The sequence below is a fragment of the Hippoglossus stenolepis genome, chromosome 5 (assembly GCF_022539355.2).
Source record: "Hippoglossus stenolepis isolate QCI-W04-F060 chromosome 5, HSTE1.2, whole genome shotgun sequence".
In the NCBI taxonomy this organism is placed as follows: Eukaryota; Metazoa; Chordata; class Actinopteri; order Pleuronectiformes; family Pleuronectidae; genus Hippoglossus; species Hippoglossus stenolepis.
The window spans coordinates 22328755-22355881 of NC_061487.1; the positions used below are offsets into that span (position 1 = coordinate 22328755).

Here is a 27127-nt window from a genome sequence, read left to right on the forward strand (position 1 = left end):
TGTGGCTACAAGGCCCCGGCTGAACAGGCACACAGCTGCCCAGGGTGATCTCCGGTGTACAGGCAGACTATTGGCACAGGCGGCAGAGGCAGCTCAGATCGAGCTAAAATGACCGTACATGGCATTCCGCAGCATACAATAGCCGTGTTGATTAGGCCTATTTTACACTGGTGGGCAGATCTGGTATATACACACATGGGTACTTCCACCCAATTAAAAAAAAAGTAGGGAAAAAGCGGATTTGAATGTACTATCAATGAATCTCTGCAGTTTTTCCATTTCCTTGGTTCCCCTTAATTGAGCATTGTTCCAGCATGAGGGCATGAAGCATAGGAGTTAATGGGCAATAATTATATGTGAGAGAGGCTTTCTCCCTGGAGTGGAATCCAGAACAAATGGAAGCTCCGATGTGCAACATTCTACTTCATTACATCTGCCGCGATTAAAGCCTGAACATCTGGCACCGTATCCTGACAGATAGACAAGACTTCTGGACTGGAAGGGAAATCGAGCGATATTTACAAAAAATGTAACACAGGGTATTTACTGGATGAAAGAACAAGTGCTTTGGGCAGGCACGGTACATTCTCCCTATCAGACAAGTGTTGAAGTGATAGATGCATGTAAACACAAGTAAATCGTTTGGACACCTCTGACAAAATGAAAGGCACTAAATACCCGCACTGCACTTTCACATCACAATGGACTTTATTATTATAGGCAGCTTCTTTCTTTTCTTTTTTTTTTTTTGCTACAGATAAATACGCACTGTGGCTCTTCAAGTAAACACTGGAATGTACATCAAGGTTGGTTAACTTTTTTCTTTTTTTTTTTTCTTCTCAACAATCTCAATCATCCTAACCCCCTTTTTTTTCTCGAGGTGAAGCTAAAACAATAATCAGGACTGTCTGTATCTGCTGTTGCCGTGACAACATCAAGTTCCACAGAGCGACGTCATGCCGATCTGGTCCCTCCCAGGCGCGCGGTTGTCTCCCGCCATGCTCGGAGGCAATCTGGAGGGTCTCTGGGGCGCGTGCGAGCGTCGGAGGCGGCGGTCGGGGTAGAGGCTGTTGTCGAAGGGCTTGCGGTGGACACAGAGGACGTGGGTCTTCAGGTTGCCCTTCTGGGAAGCGCTGTACGGGCAGTACCTGCACTGGAACGGCTTCCGGGCTGGACAACACAAAGAAAGAAAAGAGATTCATTCAGATATATTGTCGTAATTTAACATCGTCAGGGTCTGAAACGACCACATGGTGAATGTTGAACGTATAAATATCAATAATAATCAACCTCCATTGATGATTTTTTTAAATTATACCAGTTGACAAGCCAAAGGAAAACCAACACCTCTGGCTGGAGTCACAGAACGTTTCCCATGGAACACGTTTCTGTTAATGAACTGGATGAGATGGATTTAAGTGAAAGATGTGTGTTTACAATTCTGAATTTGTAATTCTTGGCAGGTCAGTTTTTTATGCCCAGCGTTCCAGGCCAGATGTTGGCAGGTGAGAAGTTAGGTTTTGACACCAAGCCGCTGAAATGCCAGAGGAAAAAAAAGAGTTTACAAGTTTCAGTGGGCTTCAAAATAAGTTTTCCTTTGGTTGTAATGTGCTTTAGTCAGTGTGGTTTTGTAGAGAAATGTAAAAAATAAAAAAATAATCTAAACTGTGACATTGATTTGGCCTCCTAATAACAATTTGCACTTTCTAACAGTCAAACTTTAGCAAAACACTTGTGACACAAGCTGACAGGTTTTTACAAAGAAAGGGCAGCAAGTACTAATTCGTTGTAACACATTTCCTGCTCACAACACAAACACAGACCCACACACACACACACACACACACACACACACACACACACACACACACACACACATAACGGCATATAAACACACACACACACAAGTGTTGAGTTGAGGAATGACAGACGTCTGCAGCTGGGAGGCGAGGCATGCCAAAACTTCCTGTCTGTCCCCCTCTTTAGCGCCCGCCACATAACTTCTACTACAAATAATGTGAACCTACACGGCGGAGCACTCTGCGCACCTTCAAGACACAAAGAACAAAGACTCCTGTTAATAGCTTCCAGAAGTTTATCTGACCTCAATAAAAAATCAGTACGACACCGAAGCCTGAAGGTGTTGGTGAGATCAAGACTAAAAACTGAGCTGGATGAGTCATTTACCTTCTCTACCTTCGTGTCCTTGTTCACTGATGTGCTATTTCTGAGATGTTAGCTCACATAATGACTTTCTCTTTCCCCCTCTGTCTAACACTTCAACGTGTTCCTCTGTGATTCATGGTTACAGTAAACCATTATGTGCTGATGTCATTTGACATCACTTCCCAAAAACTGAGGGCTGTCTCAGCCTTTTCACCCCCGCCCTCGCCTCTTTCTCTCTATCATGCTCCTCATCAGGGCTCAGACAGCTGCACGCAGACGAACGCTCGGGCTCGCATCTACATAAAAAAGGTGTTTTTGGGGGGAAAAGTGGGGAAACTCACAGAAGGTGCGAGCAATAAAAGGTAATGCTCCATCTGTTGGTGTATAATAACCTGATGGCCGTAAGGACACACACACACGCACACACAGACACACACCAGTCAGAGAGAGGATAAGGCCTGACACATCTGAATATCATCAGGATGGCAAAGAGGGGTGTGTGTGTGTGTGTGTGTGTGTGTGTGTGTGTGTGTGTGTGTGTGTGTGTGTGTGTGTGTGTGTGTGTGAGAGAGAGAGGTTAGAGTAGTAAAGTGAGAGTGCGAGGGCAAGCTGTTTGGGAGGAGCAACAGTTAAAAGAAAAGCTTTGTCAAAAATGCTGCGACAGATCAGTTGGTGACGCACGTTGAACCTGTCAATCAACAGAAGTGGAAAAGCAGGAAATACGGATGGGCAGCAAAAAAAAAAAACGTTTATCTTTCTTTCTTGCTTTCTTTCTTTCTTTCTTTCTTGCTTTCTTTCTTTCTTTCTTTCTTTCTTACGCTCACTTATTAAGTGATATCTTGCATAAAGTTGAATTCTTGCATTTAAATTCGTCACATCCATCGTGACTTGACGAACAAACAGATTTCCCTCAAGTTTTATTAAAATCTTCTAAACGCATTCAAACAACGTTAGCGCTCCTGTAGCCTATTACACTTTCATAAAGTCAGTTAATAATAAGCCAAAAGGTCTCGTGGCTACATCAGTCGCTGGCTGCCCTGCTTGACTCCCCCCCCTCTGCCTCTGTGGCCTTTCTTTCTTTCTCCTCCTCTTCCTCGTCATCCTGGGTCTGCTGTTCTTCCCCCCTCCCACCAGAGGAGGGGAAGTCCAAGAGAGGGCAACCTCCAAATAAGTTCCATTAATCACAGGCAAGAGTCTAATGTAACTAATATTTTACAATTAGAGGAGACAGCAGTGGGCTCGCAGCCATCCATCTCTTCACCACATGATCCTCTGTTCATGGGCCGCTCCAGCCACAGCTTCAGACCAGCCGCACACACACACACACACAAACACAAAGACACACACATGCATACACATACACATACAGTGTGCGATACATGTTCACGTGTACGCATGCACAAATAGTCTGAACAGGAAATGGGGGTAAGGCGCTGTGGTGATGAGAGAAAGAGTGAAGATGTGTAAATAGTAAAAGAAAAAACATAATTTTCATAGTTTGGGTCATTTTCCCATCGGTTGTGTTGACACTGAACTCGTCCAAAGTAATTACGGAGATCTGGGAACATGGCATCATCGCTGCAACTACATCAATCAGGCTGTAAATGAGTTTATCCTCACAATCTAATCCACTTTATCTTGAGAGAAGACTTAACGTGAGTACACCTGAAATTCTCACGTTGCACGGGAAACTCACGTTGCATACATAACATCGACTGTTTTTAAAGATGGACGACTCGTCTCCACTTCCTACCACAATCAAGTGAGCCAAAATATCCCAAAATTATTGGGATATTATATTACAATATTTGAAAATATTTTCTCTAACGTGTACTTTTGTGTTTCGCTCCATGTTCCATCCTCTAACATGGAGGGGGCGGGATTTATGACCATTCCTGCAGCCAGCCTCTAGGGGGCGATGAAAATGCTTTGGCTTCACTTTCGGGGGGGCTGTCATGTCGTCTATCTTTATATACAGTCCATGGTGCTTGACTATAGCAAGTATTCTACGTCAGAGAAGAACCAGGAGCGCTGTCTGCTGCATAAACTGTGATGAATGATCACAGCAGTTTGAGGTGGAGCTGTTCAGCTTCACTTTTTATCTTTCAAAAAACTTTCTCCAATCTAAATGTTTTGTATCAAAACTCTGTGAAACCAAATGTTGTTGCTTTTATTCTTTGTCTTTTGTACAAATGAAACATATGAAGGTAAATTGTGTTATCTGCTGAGCTTTAGATCATTAGAACTAGGCTAGATTTTCCCCCCACTTGCTGTCTTTGTGCTAGGCTAAGCTAACCATCAGTGGATATCAGCCTGGTATTAATCTTGTCTATTTATCAAATGTAGAACAGTTCCTTGAAAGACAAGGGCTGGAATCTTGGGAGTAAATGTCTGGTCAGATTTGTATTCTTTTTATTTACATGTTCTTAATTCAGATATCTGTTGATTTGAATAATAATTTTACCAATTCTATCAATCAATCAACACTTTATTCATAAAGCACCTTTCAACAAATCAATTGCAGCTCAAAGTGTTTTTACAAGCGATTGACAAAATGTTTAAAACCGGATTAATACGTTCAGAATGCTCTCATACATTGTAAAAGGTTACAAGGTAAATGATAGTAAAACAATAAAATGTTAGCAAAACAAGAAAAAAAGAAATAATAATAATAAGAAAGAGATTATAAAATAGATATAAAAAAGAATAACAAAATAAAATAACACATTACAATAAATTAAACATTTTACAAATTATAAAACACTACATGAACGCCAGGTTGAAAAGAGGGGATTTAAGTTTACGTTTAAAAACATCTACATTTTCATCTCCTCTCATTTCATTCTCAACAGTTTCTTTATGCAAACTTGTAACAACTCGTGTTTAGGGAACTTTTTACATTTCAAAAAGAGTTTCGGGTTCTTTCCTTTGATTGAGTGAAGTAAAACCTCCTCATGTTTCGAGGTGACACACGTTGAAACTCAAATATACCGTCGGCACCTGGATTTTACAGAATTTCATCTTGTTCTAGAAGTAAGTGCATATTTGCGTGGGGCCGTAAACATATATATCTTTGCATCTGCCTGCATGTCGTCCCATGTGTGCGAGTGTGAGTGTGTTGTGTTGTGCCGTGGGAGTGTGTTGTGTGTCACAGGCTGACATAATGACCATGATGACAGTGGCGGGGCCGTCGGGGGCCAGAGGAGCTGAATGGTGACGGATGACACAGACCTGAGCTCTGATGGCACACAGACAGTGAGTGATGACTGCACATCCTTCCCAGAGCTCCACCCTTCATTATCTCTACGGGGAGAGGCCCGGCACAAAGGCAGGCCGCGCTGCCCTCTCGCTGCCCTCAAACGACATCTGCTCATGGAGACAGCCGCACTACCGCTCCTCTTTCACCTCGCTGTCGCTCCATCTATCTCCATCTATGGTGATCTTCCTCGCTCCTTTTCTCTCTCCTTTTCTCTCACTCTCTGTCACCCTCTCCGCGGAGGGTACACGGAGGTCAGACAATGAGATAATGACTCACCCCTTTCAACCTTTCAAATCAGGGGGCCTTTTTCTCTCTCTCTCTCTGTCCTGCCTGTTCTTTCATTCTTAATCCCGTCTTTATCGATCTTCTCATATTCTCTTGTTCTCACGTGTCTGAGGGGGCCTGCTCTGATGCCCCATGAGGAGACGGCCAGTTTAGTTTAACTGGTTAACTGCTTCACAGGGAGATGAGACTCACTAACCCGAAGGCATCCGAGTGTGACATGACTATAATCTCAAAAACAGCTGTCCTAACTGGGCCTGTGAAATAGGAATGCATCCCCATAATGATGAGACACTTTGAAGCCCCACAGCATCTTCAATCCGCTTAGAGTGGTGAACGTTGCCATCTAGTGCTTTGGCGCGAGCGGTGCAGGGACGAGCGTGTTCTGTTTAAAACACAAGGGAGGGCTCAGTGAGACTAATGAGCATGCAGACAGGTTCAACCAGAGGTCACCATCTGGCCAATTACCACTGCTGGCACATTGGAGCCGACCTGAACTGTCATCACAAACACATCACTCCATGTCCAAACTGCCCGGCAATATGTCACCATGCCACTCGACGTGCCATACAGTATGGAGAGGATGGGGGCAACAGGAGACAGCCCCATGACAAAGCCACCTGGTCAGCACTGCAGACAGGACAGGCTGCCGGGCCACCTGCTTGGTGGGATTTTAGAGGACACTCCACGGCCTCTCAATGTCAGCTACCTGTCTGGATGTGCGGTTTGACTGACAGGTGTTTATTGTGTCTGTCTGACGGGAAATATGCCGGATCAATGTGCAGCGAACGAAAAGGTGAGAGATGAAATAACTCCGGAGAACTGGTCTAAATGTCTGAGATGCTGCTGGGATGCATTGTTTTTTTTTAAACAAATGCCGGTTGTGTTGCTGCTAAAAGGGGCGATTTAAAACTGCCATATTTCAAACGGCATTATCTCTCATAAAAACGAGGGAGAAACACGAACGCTGTGACGGCTTTGACAGAAGTTGAAGGAGGGGAAATATTATAATAACCATCTGTACAATCAAATACAAAACTACGTCTTGCTGTTAGAATCACAAAGAAAGGGAACAGATGTTAATCCCTAATGGAGTTGACAGGCACTTTCCTGTCTTTCACATGAGCATATTGAGTTTCTGAATAAGAGGGGGATCAGAGGGAAGGTGTATCATGTTGCACTCATAATACATGCATATCAAAGACCCCAGCTGTTGGATTCCCTCTCCTGAGAGACAGCATTATTAAATCTGCACTCAGCAAGCACATCACACCAGCGCAAGAGCTTTAAGCCTCTCCATCAGTGGGCCCCACTGGCTCGGGCGATTTGTAACCTATCACACGCCGATATCATCATCCTTTTTTAAAGTGTAGGGGTAATCAGTGGCACACACCTGTGTCTTCTTTAGCCCTTATTTCAGATCAGAGATAAGATCTGGCGAGAAGAAGGAGAAGAAGAAGAAGAAAAAAACTTAAGTGCTGTGAGTATATGGGAAGCGTGTTGTTCGTAATTGGAATGATTCATTCACACGCTCACACTCGCTCTTCACACGTCTGCTGTCAGGTGATGAGGGCTGAGACACTGCCAGAAACTTTTAGGGGGGATTTCTATATAGCAGCTTCCTTGTTGCTGACAATGTCACAGAAGAACGATGCAAAACATATATTATCTTTGTAGAATTGTATTAACTGATGATGGTGATATTGTAATTGTAAGATGAGAGGAGATAGCAAGATTGGCAAAAACTGAAGGACCAGTCTTTGTCCACTAGGTGGCAATAGATACCTTCAAATCTGGTGAGTGCTGGCCATATCTTGATAACTGTGACAGCTGAGTTACACATACATGTCATGATTTATAAGCTGATGCTCACCTGATGCAACTTCTGTCTCCATATTCCCGCCTGTGTTCAGACCGGCCTTGTGTGCAGCGGCAGGTGCACCGCTCAGGCTCCCCTGGGACCTGAGGAAGGAGAGCAGGCCGCCCTGGTACTGGAGTGGATCAGCCTGTCCTGGAGTCAGGTTCTCCAGAGAGTGGATGGGAGACTCGGCCACGCCTCTGCCCCACTGCCCCGGCTTCTCTTGCATCTCTGGACCCTGGAAGTCAGTGCTGGCGTGCTCCAGCAGCTCCTGCAGCTCGGGCACATTATTTTTCAGCATCTGCCACTTGGCAGCGTCGTCGTTCTCGTCCTCCCCCACTTGCTCGGATTTCTCAAATTCCCCCTCACCATTGTGACAAGCGGAGCCTCCTCTCTGTGTGCTCATCTCCTCTTTTGTTGCCTGCACCAAAAGGTCACACTGATACCCAGGTTTCACACTGAGTTCAGCTGCGGCGTTGGGGTAACTTTGTAGCCGCCGGGTAATGGAGGAGGACAGTCCATTGCTGAAAATGCCAGACATTTGCACCAGTACAGCAGGAGACATGGCTGAATGGGAGGTGACGGACTCTGGCCTGACAGACAGGTCTAAGGGCTCATACTGGGACTTACTGGTTTGAGCGGATAAAGAGCCGTCTACATGTTTGTCAGTGAGGTCGGGCTGCTTGTTGACGAGCAGGGGGGTTTCACTGTGGTTCTCCAGACCAAGGTAGTGACCTGCGGCTGGGCTCCAGTCTTCGCTGGATCTGGGTCTGAGCTTGGAGTTGGGGCTGGAGCTGCTGCTGCTGCTGCTGGGCTGCAGCGGAGAAGAAAGATCCCTGCTGTTCTGCCAGTGGGGGAAGTGGTAGCGTTCCAGATGGAAACCGAGGGAGGCTGTCTGTGCAGTGGTGTAGTCACTGGAGAGCGGACACCTGTAGACTTTCTCACCTACCACAGAGAAAACAGCAAAAACATAATACAATACAAATGAGATCAGGAAACTATGTGTACATGAAGCACACTGAGCATTTTGTTCTGAGAAAAGTAGCAACAACTGTTGTCTAAACATGAAAAATGCTGCAATCCCACACCAGGCTGAGTTGAATGATTTAAGCACTGCCCTGCAGTAAATCAAGCTTGTAATCAGCTTTCAGCTCCAGTGATCCATCATTTTACAGTATGGACGCCACCACCATGTGCAATAAATACACCCAAAGATGTTAACACCAAACAAGATTCTTCCAGAAATAATAAACAGGGGAAATTGTAAAGCTACCAGAACAAGGCAGATGTCGAATGGAAAAAAAGTCATTCCATCAAAAACCAGTAAGTGGGGATCCCAGTCAGAAATAACAAAGTCCAACATGTGAGTGCTTCTGATTAACTGCACCGTGAAGTGCAGTTGAGTTTATTTTCGCTTCATACTTGAAAAATGGTGCGATGGCAACATAATTCAGAAAGTACAAAGTGTATTATTGTGGTGAATGACAAAGGGTAATTTTTCTCCCTTTAGCCGGTGAATAATATCCATCTGGATACAAGATTTGATCCTTCACACCATAACTTTTAATTAAAGGTAATTTAAATGTCCTTTTCCCTCTGTTTACCCACAGTTTAATCCTTATAGCTATCACAGAAACACCCTCCAGGGTTAAACACACTCCCTGTGACCATTTTGAGTTAGTGATTGTCTGGGACCTCAGCCTTGCACTGTCTTTAAATAGCCCAGCTGTTTCGCTGCCATTCCAATTACAGTAAAAGTCATCCGACGCCATTAAGCCACAAATATTGGCAGTTTATTGCCCAACACTCTCCTGGCATTTGAAGGTCAGGTCATACATTATACTGTGTCTTTTAGGGATGCGTCTGGGATAGGGAGATAAACCCACCACCATTAATTTAATTCTATGCATATTGATGCCTTATTGTTCTTCTTTAATGGACTAATATCTGAGTTACAACAGTGATTCATCCCCGCCAGAGAAATATCAATTTCATACACCTCGAGATCTGACCCTGAGGTAATTCACTGAGGTAAATCTCAATCTAATGATCTGCAGTTGTTACTTTACTTCGTGGCAAACTTTAATAGAAAACCCACCATTGTGAGCTGACTGGTAATGAAAGGGAGGCTGTTTTCCACCATTTCAAATGTACAAAAATCGTAAAATAACACCCGTGAATTAATCAAACGGAGCTGAACCTAACATCGTTGAAATATCACAGCTAAGATGGCAAATTCATGTCCTTGAATTAAAGATAGACGACCCTGTTTTTCGCTTTACAGCATGTGTGTGTGTGTGTGTGTGTGTGTGTGTGTGCAATGTTTACAGTATGTTTGATTTAATGCGTGCGTACATTAAACGCGCACGCCCACGCGCACGGTATGTGCAAGAGCGGGAAAAGAGACTTCAACGGTGCCACACCCTTGTCTCCAGTAACAAGACACAAAAAAAATCCAAACAGCTTAATGGAACTCTTTCAGACACACGCCATACATCTCAATTATTCTGTGGCTTTAATTACGATGACATTAGGGGCCGGCTCCGAATGCAGCAAAAACACACATATCTGACCTCATCTTTCAGCACGAGGCTTCTTCCCTAAACCCATTTGCCAGCCTCTACACGGAGAGAGCGGTAAAAAAAACAACACAAAGACCGAAGACTCTGCCTTTTCTCTCTCTTCCGTTTGGACGGGTGCCATCTTTGTGATTGCCTGGTTCATGCTAACTTAATCAGTTTAAGATTTACTTACACTGCCGAGGCTCACATTATGTGAGGGGAGTAATTTTAGAGCTTAGATTTATCAAGCAAAAACTCCAATTACTGCATCATTACAAACCCGAGCCTCTCTCACCTAACACAGAGCATCTAATGAAGTGATGCGTATGAGTTATCTGCTCTTACTGGATGTGCAAGGCGAGAGGGGGGGGGGGAAAGGTAAATAAATAAGGAGAGAAATGCCTGAAGTGAGTCTATGGAAAGAAAAGCATGCAGCTGGGCTCGGACAAGTGATTCATTTCATATGGAAATAGGCTTCAAGATTTACAGCCATACATCAGCGTCAATGCAATCACGGGGCTCACATACTATATGCTTACACAGGCATTTGCCAGTTATACTGTAGACGTCAAACTGTACATGCAGTGCAGCTTTGGCTGTTTTCTATATGTGCAATCAGGCACCTGAAAGTGAAAAGCAGAGATACATGGTAGCTGGTTGGGTTTAAGATGAAACAGAGTGAGAGCGAGAGTCACACACAAGACTGGTGAGAAAAACAGGGGCACCAGATGTTCTTTGATGTTTATAATAGCATATATTATTAATATTAATTAGACCACATAGTCAATGACGCATTTGGGACGTTTCCAAGTCAATTAAGCCAAATGGCATTCAGGAGACGGCGGAACAATATTTCAAGGCAGGTGTTCAGAACTCCCTGGGTAAATCTTTTTATCTGCATGCTAGGAAAACAAGCATTTTGAGCTTAATTTGAGCCTCATATCTGCAATAATAATTAAAAAGAGGATTAAAAGACAGAAGTGAGAGGAAGAGGGAAAAGCCAACAGGTAATCAGTTCTACACAAACCAGTCAGGCTGACTGTGATCTCCGAATAAGAGCCGAGCTTGTGAAGCCAGAACACAGGAGCGAGCCAGATAAGAGGCAGTTTAGTTAAAAAAGATGCTTTTACTGTCAGTAATCACAAAGAATGGCGCTGATGTCACTGGAGAAGCCGAATGAAAGTGATATTCTGTACGGCATCAGCTTTATCTGTGTTTCTGGGTAAACCGCTGCTCATATTACCATTCATAGTTTTACAGACGCTTATCATTTCAGGCTCCCTTGGCTTTAAACGCTTACAGTAAAAGTGGCATAAAAAAAAAGGGACAAAAACACATGTGGGGACAACATCATTACATGGTGTCTGCTCATTGACCTTGAGGTTAAGAGTATTGAATGGGACTAATTAATAACTGTCAGAGCATTTTATGTTTGGGCATGTTTTTTTATTTGGCGCTGGGATCTCACTGGTCCAATGTAGGTCAGAGGCCTGAAGTGTGCACCCTTCAATGGTTTATCATTTTAAAGAAGAGCCGTTACTCTTAATCTCAGATTATAATTAAAGTCAAAGTGCATGTTCCAATCTGCCCTGATTAGATATTGAGAGAAGTAATTCGTAACACACGCCCTCTATAGAAATCAAAGCGCGATTTCTAATTTGAGATGCCGCTTATTTGTGGTTAAGATCTAAATCCAACCCTGTATCTGGATGTATCACGCAAAGAAGCCGTCTCTCACTCTGACAGCCATGACTGTACTATATTTGCTATCCATATTGAGGACATCAATAACTTCATGACCACCATAGGCTGACTATGAATAATGCAGCCAGTAATTCTGGACTAATCAATGTTCCTCAAGCTGAACATCTGGCAGTGGTAATTCCTCCTCATGCATCTCCGCTCTCCTGAATTAGAAAACGCTCGCTTTCTGCCGCTCTCTTTTTTCCCCCCTCCTCGTCCAACCATCCAGACAGACAGACTTGATCAGTTACAACCCCCCACCCCTGAAAAAAAAAACTTATCCCTGTTATTAAACCCTCATCAAGTGGTGCGTGTTCTCCATATGTGTAGGATTTACCTATCTGTCCCGCAGCAGACCTGTGTGTTGAGCCAGGGCCAGCAGCGTGTGATTGTGTTAATTAATCTGTCATTGTGAGCGCAGGGAGCAGCTGCAGAGGTCTCTGGGATATATTGTCAGAGCTAAACAATGCGGTGCTAAGCCCCCAGAGTGAGTCTACCATTACACAGGACTAAGAACAGAGAGGAGAGGAGGAGAGGGGGAGAGAGAGCCTGCCGGATCCATCATTGACTAAAGCAATGACGCCTGACCTTTACAATGAATTAGTTTCCATGCTTAATATTGACTGAAATTAGAGTCTGATACAGAATGTGCCATCCCAGAACTGTGCACACTCAAATCCTCGGCTAGCCGGCTATCATAAATGTTTCTGGAAGTGGCACCGTATGGTCTCGAAGATAGCGAGGAGGAAGGAAAGTAAAGACAACGGAGCCTGAATATGGTTCTTAAAGAGCGACCGGAGAGGGATTTAGCCATCAACGGCAAGCATTTACATGTAAATACGCAGATACCAGTATGTGTGTACAATATGGAAACAAAACATCTAATGAGATTAGACTTGATCCATTTATCTCTGCTATGCGGCCATCATTTAAGAGGATGGTGGATCAAATCCCACAAGAGCGCATCGTGACTCCGTGTGCATAACAGCAGTGGGGAAAAAATAACCACAGTCAAAAAGCTGCGAGGAAACGGAACAAAAGTTTGGCTTTATTTCGCCTCTCTCCTCTTAACAACGCTGTCATAGCAGTGATTTAGGCTCATGATAACATGTAAGCAGGATGCCATGACAAGAAAGGCATTTACCCAGAGAGCCAAATCATCCAAATCACCAGGTGGAACAGAAGACTATCAATAAAAATACCAGGTGGTAGATCAAATCATAAAAATCACTGGGTGGTATATATCAAATCATTAAAAACACCAGATGGCATGCATTAACATCTTGTGCCCCCGTAGGCAAGGGGTGGGGATGTGACAGATATAAAATAGAGGGTACTAATTATCCCTACAATTCAACATGATGCCATTATCTTTTAAAAGGAAGACAAAGTCCTGGTGGATGACAGTAATGTCTGTGGTGCTGCTGACCCTGTGCTTCGGGCCCACCTACAGAGAGTGGGAAGAAAGATGAGGCCACAGCTTCTGATTTTATATCTTTAAAAAAAAAAAAAAAAGATTATAAGAGGCACTAATCTGATTCTGGTCCTTTTGTTGGTGAGTTTCTCGATTGAGCTTTAATACACTAATCATGTCCACTTGTTTCCATCATTTCAGCCATTTTAGTCATTTGATTCTCATGCTAGAGACATGTAATCCTGTAATAACACAGACACGACAGAATAAAGAGACACTCAAGCAATTCAGTATGTTACATCCATACAGTTGCCATGGTCATAATGACGATAGCTGCTTAGCACTGAACTGAACTCCGGTTAGTCTCCCGAAATTATCCTCAGGGGCTGTGTGCGAGAACGTGAATGTCAGCGGCTCTTCTCCAGAGTTTTTCCTGCCAGCGTCCTGGTAAAATCTCTGGAGAATGTCAGAGTGAGCCCGCGTGAGAACGCAGAAAGAAAATGTCCGGAGAATTCACTGCGAGCGATAGGATGCGTTGATGACCTTTCGTACACGCGACAAGTGTATGCAAATATCTCAGGATTAAAAAACGGGTGTCATACACGTAGGAGACGCAGACAAAGAAGTCAACTTGGACATTCGAGCTATACGCCGGTGTCGGTGCGCTGTAAACAAAAACACGTAATTTCCCTAGCAGAATTACTACGTCATGATGCTCTCACTTCACCTGAGCGTTCCGGAGATTTTCCTGTTGTTTTGAACGTGTCTGACGCAGACACTCTCCTGCTGTGTTGCTCATATTTGAAAGACGAAGTCCAGATAATGTCCGAAACCCGATTGTCTGCACATTATCCAGAGATTGTGTCTGAAAACGTCTTATGGATGGAGAAGAGAACCATAACTTTGTTCATTTAAATCTGTCTCAGATCTTTGTCGCGTTCCTTCTCATTTTCTGTTCGTCTCGCTACTTTACAAAGTCAAATAAAGACAAAATGGAAAAAATAATGGTCAACATTGAAGCAGCAGAGGTTGAGATATAAGGATTTTTGGTTCAGAGTATGAAAAATAGTCTAGTCTCATCAGGGTAGTTCTTTTCTAACTCTGAACAGTAAGCCACGAAAACTATTAGCTGTTTTCACTGGTTGAATAGTTGTAGTACTAGTTGAGTGTTGAGAAAACTGAACTTTAAGTCTAAAGTTGTTATAATACTCCTTTAACAAGATATTAAATAACCCTTTATTAAAAGAATCTGCTTTTCTTGACTGTTTTACCTGAAGCTGGAGAAGAAGATCGTGGTTGATGGTCCAGGGCGCTGCCGGAGAGGGAGTTCCCCGTCTCGGTGATGATGTCCGTTGGCCCGTGATGACTCACGCTGCCGGTGCTGCCGGGTCTGCTGATGGTCTTAGTGTCTGGGTCACTGAGACACAGCTTCCCGTCGTCTGCAGGGAGACATCTCTCAGACAAGTAGGAGGTCTGGTCTTTAGGGCTGAACATTTGCTGTTCAACAGGCAGCGCTTGTGTCATGATCTGCCAGCCTGGGTAACCGCTGCTGCTGTTGAATGCTTCCCTATTAGACATGACTTTCTGCAGATACTCCATGCCGGTGGAGCTCAGCTGGGGGGGCAGATGATTCAAACCCAACAGCGAGGAGCTCTCTGCGTCGGTCAGAGGGCCTGGACCGGAGGAAATCATCCTCCCCAACATCTCCCTCACCTTCATGTCAACGCCGGCTGTGCTGAGTATCTGGTTATAATCTGGATGCTCAGCTCTCTCAGCCGCGAGGAACCTGTTGTGGATGCGGGAGATGTACTGGGAGTAGAGGTTGCTCTGATGCTCCTGCGACAGGTTACTCAGTTTGTAAGAGTCGTGCTCGGCAGGGAGGTTGCTCTTTGCTGCGAGCTTATTGAGGTGGACCTTCATGTGGTTCTTGAGAAACCAGGGCTCTTTGAAGCGACGGCCGCAGATCTGACAGCAGTGCTCAAAAGAGTCCTTGTGTTTCCTCATGTGACCCTTCAGGAACCAGGCCTGGCTGAAGGTCTGGCCACACACCTCGCACGGGAACTCACCGGCAGGCTTCCCCTTGTCGCCCGGCCCGACTGGAGGCTTCTGACCTGAGCCTGAATCTGCAGTTATATGCGCCATCTCAACATGGCCGATGAGCTCCTCCTCGTGCGACGCAGCAAACTCGCACAAGGTGCATTTGTAGGGTTTATGAAGGATCCTGATATGACGCTCCAGCTCCTGCTGCTTCCTGAACTTTCCCTTACAGAATGAGCAGCGGAAGCCGGTGGGCTGCGGCTGGATGGGCTCCTCGTGGACAGTAGTTGCCTCGGGGGATGTCGATGTATGTGGCTGGTTCTCTGCGGCACTGGAGTTGCTTAAGAACTGGTTTTGGGCTGGGACTGTCTGTGACAGCTGGGGATTTTTAAGTTGGGGTAAATTAGATGTTTGCTGCTGGCTAACATGACCGGCTCGCATCTGCCTGTCTCTTAGTATCGCCCTCTCTTCGAGCTCGTGAAGCAGCCGGTTTTCCTCTCTGATCCTCCCACGGCCTTTACCCAGAAGGCCTTGCTTGTGCGTGCGGAGGTGGATCTTCAGGTTGCCCTTCTGTGCTGCCCTGTGGTCGCAGTACGGGCACTTGAAGGGCTTCTCCCCGGTGTGCGTGCGCATGTGGAGGGAGAGGATGCTGTTAAAGCGGAAACGCTTCCCACACAGCGGGCAGGGGTACTTCCTGTTCTTGCGGTTGTCGTCCTGGTCAGAATTTACCTGGGAGACGATGCTTTGATTTGTGACTCTCAGGAACTGGGACAGCTCAACTCTCCCATTCATGCTGCTGAGAATCCTGGCGTCCATGATTTGATTGGCCAGAAGCGCCATCTGGCTTCTAATTGGATGGGAGGATGGGGTAATTAAGCCGTCCTTTTCGGGGGGGACCAGCCGATGTTACAGTATGGTGGGCAGGAGCGTCAATGTGGGACAGTCCAAAGGTTAGCAGAGAACTGAGTGCTGACTGTTTGCTCTTATTCAGTCGAGACAGGATGTGGATTCATGTTGTTCACATGAAGCGTCTGTTTGTTGCAGCTCAGACCTAGAGAGAAAACAAAAGGAGCATTAAGCGAATTCAGACTCTGCCAAAAAAACAAAGACAGTATTGAAATACATTGATTTCAAGCTTGAAAAGTCCAATAAAAGGCCAGTAAGATCCAAAAGTACGATAAGATGCTTTCAATTAAATGTGTAAATCTGTACTTTTGAAACTTCTGTATAATGCTGGTGAAGCAGCACAAATAGGTCAGGAAATAGAACAAAGCAGGTTCTGACTCTCCTCATCCTGTTAAGTATACCTGTGGTTTTAGATTATTGTTGGAGACTGCGAAAATGCTGATTAAGTCAAACCACAGAGGCTTCCTCAACAAATATCTCATCTTTACTTAAGGGTAATGTGCAGATCTTTGTCTAGATCTCATTTTGTACTGACACACAATCGTCGGCACAAACGCAATCGCACCGCAAACATCAAAGACCTGTGCGCTTCCACTTGCCTTTCCTTTGCATTTCACAAATCTGTGAAACGCTTTAAAAAAAAAAAAGAAAAAAAGATTAAAGTAGAAGAGTTAAGCTTTTTCAGCAGGTCTATTGCATATTCGGATAAAACCTTTACCGGGGTAATTATGTCACAGGAGTACGGAGGAAAATAAACAACTTAATGATTCAAAAAATGCAAAGTTAAAGGAGGAATATACCAAAAAATGAAGAGCTCACTTCTCCTCCTGCGCAGCGCTCTCTCTCTCTCTCTCTCTCTCTCTCTCTTTTCCTCTCTTTTTTCTGATTCAGCTGTAGCAGCAAAACAAAGCTTCAAATTCACATGGCGCTACAATGGCAGAGGTCACATAAGCGCGCCCTGCCCAGCTCCAGTGCAGCACCAAAGGGCACAGAACAAAGCCGGCACTGTCCACACTGAATTAACACAGGCTTACATCATCCTGGACTGCAACCTCAGTCAGTCATGAAAATGATGTACACAAAAACCACACAGACAACGAGCTGGCAGCGGCGGTTGGTGTGAGCAGGGTGCTTGCTTTGAGCCGCAGATCAGAAATCAATTTCACCATATGGTTCTGACGGGAAAATAAAAAATTAAAGTAAATTATATTGGAATAAAGTAGATGGACTCCATATTTGTTAACCTGAGGAGGGGAGGGGGAGGGGAGAGCAGAGGTTCCCCTCCCACCTCCCGCCCACTTTCAAGGATTACGGTCATTTGGACTATTATTGCATTTGCCTCTATTAATGTCATTACTGTACTGTGGCCTTGGCTGTGTAATGGTGTCCATTCTAAAGTCTGCATTCAATCAATAATGATCGATCAGACTCCAGTTCAAATGGCTCTGCGTCTATGCAGCATCTTGTGGTGCGACTTTCACTACGGTGTAACTGTGTGTGTGTGTGTGCAATGCGCGTAACTGGATGTCACATCTACCTACACATTACGCGGTGTGAAAGTTTTGTATCACAGTTATAGTGACCCAAATTAGCACGTTAGCAGTGTTGTTGCGGTGTTGTTAGAATGTGCTGAAAATGTTCCAGACGTTCAGGTTTTACATTTAAAGGTCCAGGGTGTGAGATTCAGGTGAAAGGGATCTACTGGCAGAAATTAAATATAAAATCATCCAAGTGATGTTTTCACGAGTTTGTTTCATCTGAATTGTACAGATTGTTGTTTTCTTTACCCTAGAATAAGCCCTTTTTATTTAAATACTTTATATTTACATCAGGAGCGGGTCCTCTCTACGGAGGCCGCCATGTTTCTTACAGTAGCCCAGACTGGACAAACTAAACACCTTTTGAGTTTTTATGACAACTGAAGCTACCACAGGTTCCATTTTAATGTTTGTAGGAGGGGGAGGTGAGGGTTGTTCAACTTTGACATGCAACTTCACCACTAAATGTCACGGAATTCTACACACTGAACCTTTAAAGAATATAATATATTGACCACCAATAAAACTAATCATAAAAAACATATCAAATGTTAAGCATTAATATTGAGTTCAGAAAGCTTTCACTTGCTAAAGAGGCTTTTTGTTTTACAATGAAAACTTCCCATTAAGCAGGTTTAAGTGAAACCTTAAATAGGAGACAATAAATTGTGTGTATAAAAACAACACAACCATTATGAAAACGTATGTGCATGTCAGGTGTTGATGCCATAATTAAAAAAGAGCTCAAAACAACGGAGACAAGGAGAAAAGGAGAAAAGGTTGGCAGCTGCAGACGTTGACCCCAAATGTCTGAGACGAAATATCAGTTTGTTGAACGCACACAATTTGCTGAAGATGCAAGTAGTTTGGAAATCCCCAGGACAACAGAAGATTAAAACGGTTGCTAACCATCAGGAAACCATTTCATCCCCACATCTACTTGGCTGACAGTGAGGCAAACAACCAGATAGTAACACCAACTAAACGCAACCTTATCCCAAAATCAATAGGTCCAGGATGGAGCTACAGGCCTGCAAAATAAAATGTCTGACACCGAGTGTGAGCCACCTGCTGCTGCTGCTGCTGCTGCTGCCTATAGTCGATGGAAACCTCCATCAGTGATGAAAATGTTCGACACAAGAACCGCACAGATAAAGAGCGTGCCTGCAGTCGTGTCTGGCGAGAGCAGCGAGTCGGCGCTGAGCCCGGATCAATGTAAGGATACAGGTCTGACCTAACCACATCTGACAGGGAGAAAGTGAGCGAATGATATTAGCATACACTAGATCCACTTCATATTTGCTAAAGTGGTATTCCTCTGATTAACTAAGCACAGCGAGGAGGCATAAAACCTTCATCACTTGTGCGTGTGCGTGTGCGTGTGTGTGTGTGTGTGTGTGTGTGTGTGTGTGTGTGTGTGTGTGTGTGTGTGTGTGTGTGTGTGTGTGTGTGTGTGTGTTTCGGGGCTATGAGAAGGCTAGGAGATGGGGAGCGGCACACGGGGCCATCAGGTGTTTCTCTGTCAGAGTGAATTAGGCTCTTTGGGTGCAGATTGAGAAAGTGCTTGATTGTTATTAAGCATCGTGTCACAGTGGCGCCTCTTAGGTGTGGCCGCGCGTACACGAACAAGGAGCAGGTGTGATTTCGCGCAGGCAATAAAAGAAAAAATGTGACACGTACACATTTAAACCAGCCCTGGGAGCTGTGCATTCTGCGTGATTTTAGATCCGACAATATCAAACATGGTTAGATTTATTGTTCGCTGCAGTCTGGCTGAGGATTCTGGTTATTTCAGCATCTAATCTGCAAGTCTGGCTGAATGCACATAATCTTTTTACTTTGTAGTTGCGGCACACTGTCAGCCAGGATGGATGGACAATATTGTAAATCCATAGTTAGGTGACACAGGAATGAAACATATGAATAAAATTTATAGATCGGAACTGCATAACAGCAGTTAAACAGCATTCATAATTTATGTGGATGGTTGAGCTGGAAACTCCTGAGAATGCAGCACAAACAGCTCCATCAGCCTGCAACCTGCACAGTCACAGTTTAGTGTAAGTTTAAGATTATCTCGAGCAGAGTACAGTAAAGTTCATATGTGGTGGTTATCTGACGGGAAACTTGACATATTCATGTTTTCCTCGTGATGATTCAAGAGTGTCAATTTACCGTGAAGAGTTGAAATGCGTGTTCAGTTTTTTTGTGTTAAAGTTCATTAACTTTTGTCTCCAAAGCCTTTAAAATGAAGGGAAGATGAATTATCTAACCAGTTTTTATTCTGATAGCTCCATTTCCCTGCTTCTTCTCTTTACTTCTGGATGTTGTTGGGAAATGTGTACACTGCACTCCGGATTTATCTTAGATTAATTTCTTGGGCATTTACATGCACGAACAGGAAAATAAAAGCTTCATTCATTCACACAGTTACATACGTGATGTGTGATGATTCTGCTGCATTCTCCTGCACAGCCTCATACATTACCATTGATGTCCTAGATTCCTGGTAACATGCCTGCTGCCTACTTCAAAATCACACATAACAAGAGATCATGACTCTCAAAATTCCTGGAATTCCCTGACTTCCCTGCCTGCAGATAACAATTGTTTTATTCATCACCACAGAGCGGGGCCTATGTGCAGACAGTAAAAAGCCCCCATGCCGTGCAGTGTGCCCCCCCGTGTCTCACTCCACCCACACGCCCACCGACCAAATCAGCCAGCCAGCCATCCTGTGGACTGGCCTGTCAGGGGATGAAGAGGCTGCACAAGGAAGAGGGCAGTGGTAACACAGCTGCCCACCGTGACCCGTGCAAAAAGATAGCACCCATATACTTTCTGACAGGCAGATTAATGAAACCCTATAGGAGCTTCTCTGTAGGCCCCCCCAAAAGCCTGACTGAGATAGAATAGTCTAACCGGCGCCATTCATTACTGCAGGAGCACAGAGCACAGAAAGAGCACACACAGCACTGACAAACTAGCTCCTTGTGAGTAATAGCTAAAGAACTCATAAAGGAATACATACACATTTGTTGTGGATGCAGTAAATCTATGCCACTCCTTTTACAACTATCAAAAAATCTGGCTTGTGCCCTGTAAAAAAATAAATCTGGCGTGCATGTGGTGCAATGGTGATGTGTGCAGTTATTTGAGAGTCAGCTATTTCCCCGTGTTCAGTGGAAGGAGGCGTTCGATTCGATCCGTTTGTCTCGTTCACTGATGCAGATTAGTGGCCTTAAACGCAACATGAGGGGAAATGTGATTCTCCCCAGGTGAAGCAACCGCGAGTCAGGTGGGAAAAACGAAAGGTGGCGTTTTTTTACCTGGACGAGAATTTCACGTCAAAACTCTCAAGTTCTCACACGACAAACTGTTCATTAATCACATGTGTGCAGGAGAAAAATATGTAAAAATGACAAATTTAACTAAACATGACTGAACTGAAGGAAATGTGTAGTATTGTAACCTAATTATAGAGCGTGTCACATATAAACTTTGCATTCACACACTTCCTCCGATGCTTTCAAAGGCGCTCACACACAAAGAGAGGAAACATCCCGCACGTGCACACCGACACACGCACGCCCCTCATGCTGTCTGTCTCGCGCGCTCACATGCACGGACACGCACGCACACACATGCACGTGCATATAGAATGTATTTTAAATCACTAATGTGTGAACAGTTGATCTTGTTTGCACAGACCACCTGTTCTTTCTGGACACAAACAAAGCTTTTGGCGTACGACGGAGTTTGTTAACAGTGTGGGGTGCGTAGGGGATGCCTTGCACAAGAGAAGCCTATCCACATGGTGTGGGCTGCATCAGATGGTTGGGCCCTGCAGGACGGCAGCCAGCTCCAACACAACTCACACAGATCTCAAAAGAATGGGGCTTCTTCAGTGCGCAACATACTGACATGTTTTTTTTTTGTTGTTGTTTGCTTTCTCGGGGAAGGATACAACTTTCTCCGGCGCGAGGAGAAACAGATTGCCTGACGCCGTCTCGTCGCCACGTCGTGTGAAGAGAAATCGTGGCTTTGTTTGTACATCGCGTTTTGTCTGTCATGACAGTAAATGTTTGCGAGAGCGGTGGCTAAAAAAACAGAGGAGAAAGTGGATGTGTCGACTGAAGCACTTGGAGGCACCGAGACAAAAGTCATTAAACGAGTCATCACAAAATCACAGCAGGAGTCGGGTAATGCCACTTACAGTATCTCATTAAGCGATGGCATCTACAGGAAAAAAAAAGAAACTGACAAACAAAGAGCATAATCCAAGGCACATTAGCTGGGCTGATAATTCAATGAACTCTCATTTGGCAGCCATCTTGCCCTTGTGATGGTCTTTTTTCAGCCGCAGCAGCAGAGTCCAGGCCCCTTCGTGAAGTTCCTCACACACACACACACACACACACGAATATTACTCCTCTCGATTTCTCCCTCTCTTTCGGTGTCTCTCTCCCTCTCTCTCTCTCTCCCGCGCTCTCTAAAACAACAAAACATCCACCATTAGACAACGGGGTACCAGCGTAATTAGAAAATGACTTCCTTTGCAATCCTAGCTAAGTAGTTTACACACTGTAATTACAGGGACAAAATCATCTTTTCATCATTTCACTGATTGAGCTCATCAACCCTGTGGGATCCCAGGACTGTGCTCAAGCAACATCTGGGCTAAGAGAATTAGCCCTGAGTTTAGCGGGGCCTTACACAGTGGCAAGCAACGCCACAGGAACGCCGGACATGGCCGTGGCACACATCTCTAATTGAGACTTGGGTTCTGTATTAGATTGAGCGTTCGATCACAAGCCGAGCCGAGCCTTCTGAGTTTTATTTATTCTGATACAGTGAGAAGTGGTTCAGGAGGAGGGCAAGGTCACTGCACAGTAACTATCTATTTCCCACACTTCCCCCCCAAATAAATGCCATATCAAACTTTCACTCCCCCTCGGCTCGCTCCCGTGCACCCGTTGAATCGAAGCATTGAAAGATTGACCTTGGTGCACGGCAACACGCCTTTTCATGCGGGTGCGCTCTGTTTTACTCCAATCCTCCGCGTGCCCTCAGCCTCGACTTTCTAACAAACACATGTGGCCGCGGAGTTGAAGGTGAAGTGCTTGCGCTCGTCTCTGTCCTGTGGAAAGGGCTCTGCCTCTGTGTGTTGGCAACAGAGGCAAGTGTTTAATGTGGCAGCTGTTAGCCTCGTGGATTTTCACTAATCACTCTCTCCTGATTACTCTGATGAGTGTATGATGCTCTTAAATAATCAACCCGCAATGAAAAAAAAAAAATGAAAAAAAGAAAAATAATTATCATCATCTCCCTAAGTAGTGCAGCTGCACCCGCCTGCAATAATTACAACTAGAACAGGGCGCCTTCTCTCGTCACTTACAACCACTTATTATTAGAGATAACGCTAATTGGTGCAGTGGTGGGCGACAATTCTTCATGGGGTTCATCATAAAAATCCAAACCTTGAAAGTTATGGCACATTAGAGGTCTTAAAGCCAAGGTGCGGTATTAAACATAGCGTGCCGAGACACGCCAATAATCTGAGCCAGGGGAGTAGTAGATGTCCTATCAGTAGACCCTCGCTTGCCTTGCCCTCACTCCACCCTTCCCCCACTCCTGGTATCAGCCTGGCAGACACAATTAACATTTTCATAAAAACAATTCCCTGCTTCCAATAGTCCAATGTAATTTGTTTTCCATCTCTGTTCATTAATCATTGTTTAAATCGGTGAGCCATCCCCTCCACTCTGCCATCTGCACTCAGCTGTGTTACAGATATGACACCTTCCCCCTTAATGGGAGCTGACAGCCAAGAGAGGAGGCCTGTGGAAAATAGCTTCCTGCATGTGCACTTCCACCTCCCATACTGCCAGCAGGTGAGAGAGGGGTATTTAATGGCTTCTGATTAATCTCAAAGGCAAACAACGTTACACTGGGATATTATGCAGCATGCAAACACCACGGCATGTGCACATATATGCAACATGGTGGTGCGGAAAGTGCGCACGGCATCAGAACAAGAGCGAAACTCGTGCAGACGTGCTTTAAACAATGGTGATGCATTCCACATTTTTGTCTAAGTTGTTTTTTTTTCCCTCTCTCCTCTAGTTAAATTAGTGCAGTGTTCCTACAATATGCTATTGTTTTCCTGGAATTGGGAGCAAGGTTATTAATTATTCACTGTTGTGTTCTCATATGAGGGGGCTATGCTTTTCACCGTATTGCCTCATAGCTCAAATACTTAGGGCCATGGTACTCGGGCAAATTTCATGAGGCAACATCACAGAGATATTATTATCACAAGGCAGACACTTTGGAGATTAAAAGTTTCCTGAAGAGTTTGACTGATTGCAAGGTTTTCCTCTGGTAAGATCTCCCCCCAAAAAAATTCCAGGATCTCTGTGGCGTGCATGCATGGGAAAAGACAAATCAAATAACTTTTGCCTTTGCTTCCCCCCCACCCCCCTCCTTTCTTTCAAGTGATTTTAAGCCCTAAGTCTAAATAGCTTAGGCATTTTTGGGGAAAGAAAATCCTGCTCAATGTGTTGGTAGGAGAGTGCCAAAAAGTTCATCTGGCCTGTTGATTTCAGCGTGGATTACAGATATTCAAATCATGTGCCTCGTGTTCAAACAAGTGCTCCTATCAGGGGAGAAAGTTGCCAAGCAGAGCTTTGTCATGTAAGCTGTGTGAATTTACTGCAGCATAATGAGAAAACGGCCGTGGCGCTACATTTAATAGGCTACAGTTTCATCCACTCACCCGCCCTCTCTCTAATTTCCTCTCAATTATGATGATAATAATAATTTCAAACACCCCTCCAGTCTCCGTGGTTGTGGGGTTTTTTTATCAAAAGATGGTGTCACCTGAACATGCACGGGCCCAGGGTTTTATTCGTGTGTCACACAGTTCACACTGTGCAAAAAAACGCTTAAAGACAAACTCTGGTTCTGGAGTGTCTCTAACAAGGAGGGCAGCAGCAGCAGCAGCAGCAGCAGCAGCAGCAGCAGTAAATGATGTGTATATTCAAAGCTGAATATTTCATGTTGATTGATCGCACTGACTGCCACCCACCTGCTCCTCCTCCTGTCCCACCGGAGCTGGCATGAGGAGAATTCAGTAATTGAGAAGAGCAGAGCATGGTCTCTCTTTGCTCACATATGACAGATGGGGCATCATCGCTTCAAAGGAGAGCATTTGGAAACAGGAGGATGAGGGAGGGGGCACAGGGTGAGGGTGGCTTTCAAAGTAGCTGTGCCACTCTGTACAGGTGACAATTAAAAAAAAAAAAAAAGAAGAAGAAGAGGAGGAAAAGGAAAAGAGGTTACAGCAGCTGAAGCATTGGTCTCCGAGAAATTGTGTTACAGCAGAGAAAGGTGCATCTTTTTGGAAAAACTGTGAATATACAATCAATTAATCCCATCTAATAAATATAAGACAAAATGTACATTGTGATGTGCAGACACTTGTGCTGGTGCATGAATATTTTTATGTTTTTCTTTTTAATTATGGTATTTATGAGGCTCCGAAGCACATGTATATATCAAAATCATCAAAGAATATAGATTGATATGATGTCAGGTTGTCATTATGGAACATGTCCATGCTCTGTGTCCTCACACAACACACAGATAAACACACAGGAAACACACACTTGCTCTTTTCAAACCCGAAAACACACTCGACTATTTTCCCCCCTTACAGTTAAATATCTTGACCTGAATCTCTTGTGGTCACATTTCAGTCCTCGACGTTACTTTGCCCTTTTTCATCCCAAAAAACAGAAAACAGTGCTGTGAGGAGGGAAAACGCGCCGTCCGTCAGAAACTTAAAACTCACACACTTTACCACAGATAACTTGAGTAAATGTTGAGGAGGTTGCGAGGCGCAGACGTGTCTCTCTTACCTGGCGAACCGGAGGAGACGCGGAGGTGACAGCTGGAGTTCAGCGGAGACGTTGAACTGGATGACTGACTGCTGACTGACGGACCGTACGCGTTCTCACGCTTTATCACAAACGCCCAGCTCGCGGTCGGACCCAGATTTTCCCCCTTGAACTCGCGCTTACTCTCTAAAAAAAAACACAACAACACACTAACAAACAATAAAACACGTTTAAACGCTTGTTACGCCGGGTGAACGCGGCGGCGCGGTGCGGTGCGCTTCGCTCTGTAGTATTTCCAGTCGAGGAAAGAGGTAATGAAATCTTATAATATGAAAAAAAAAAAAAAATTACTCGGGATACTTCGACATGTCCTGAAGCCGTATGTCTCCCTCATCTGGCCGCTGGTGTGCAAGTGTAACAGACTGGCACCGTGCGTAAAGTGTGCGCCGGCGTCTCCAGGACGCAGACATCATCAATCCCTCCTCTGAGATGCACGCATATGAAAGCATTGTGTGGTGTTATGCATGTCAGGTTTAGTGGGGGGATTTACCTGTGAGAGTTTTGCGTTTCTTTGGAAACTCGTGTGAGAACCATGATGGATTCTTCTGTAGCCATCTTTAAAACTCGCTCTTTAATTTAGAGGTAAAATGATAAGAGGTGTCTACAGAGGCTGCTCCTGAATGTGTGTTTACCCCTGTGTGTGTGTGTGGTGCAGCAGCTGCTTCTTTTCTTTTATGGACCCAAAACAGTTTGCTGGCATATAAGAGGATAAAGAATGACTTCAGCTGCTAAATGCCTCAACGTGAGGAAGCTCAATTATCTCACTTCCACCATCAGTCTGACCTTCACTGTGGATTCTGCTGGGAGAAGGTGAGGAGGAGACGTCTCACTTCAAATAAGGCAAAGTGCTCCACTAGTTTTCAATAATCATAATCAATAGTAAAGGAAAAATATCAACATAAGAAAACACCAATACAGCAACAGGTTCTGAAGACATGATTCAGTTCACATTAAAAAAATATTGGGACAGGTTTATGCTTTTCTTGTATTGAGTTTCTAAGATGTCCACCTATCTTCAAAGGTGGAATAATGTGACATGATATAGTGATTATTTCATCATTAATGAATCTGTCAATGATTTTCTCAGTTACCTGGTTTATGTTTGTTCTATTAAACATTATGAGCGTCTGAATAATGTCTTTAAATTTCTTTGTTTTGTCTGACAAGTGAAGATATTTAATTTGATATTATACAAAAGTGAAGGCAGCATTTTCTCACCTTTGTGTTCATATTTTCCAACATCTGAGTATTTTTCTCTAAATTGGCCTATTCAATTTTCTTGTTCTTTTTTTTTCTTTTTGACAGGATGAGCTAAAAACAAAAGGCTTCACTTTGTCACACTTCTGTATTTCCTGGAGAGGATTTTAAAGGAAACCATGGTGTCACAAAGTTGCGGAGCTGT

At 44.4% G+C, this 27127-nt stretch overlaps 1 protein-coding gene across 1 annotated transcript; it reads right to left on the reverse strand.

The window, feature by feature from the left end:
* Positions 1 to 689: 689 nt before the first annotated feature.
* On the reverse strand, positions 690 to 26059 carry LOC118109493 (zinc finger protein 536). The gene is made up of 5 exons (XM_035156642.2): positions 26026 to 26059; positions 25687 to 25851; positions 14555 to 16225; positions 7581 to 8510; positions 690 to 1170 (listed from the first exon to the last, which is right to left on the reverse strand). The coding sequence occupies exons 1-5, from the start codon at positions 26057 to 26059 to the stop codon at positions 935 to 937; spliced, it is 3036 nt and encodes a 1011-aa protein (XP_035012533.2). The 3' UTR covers positions 690 to 934.
* Between the last annotated feature and the right edge of the window lie 1068 nt (positions 26060 to 27127).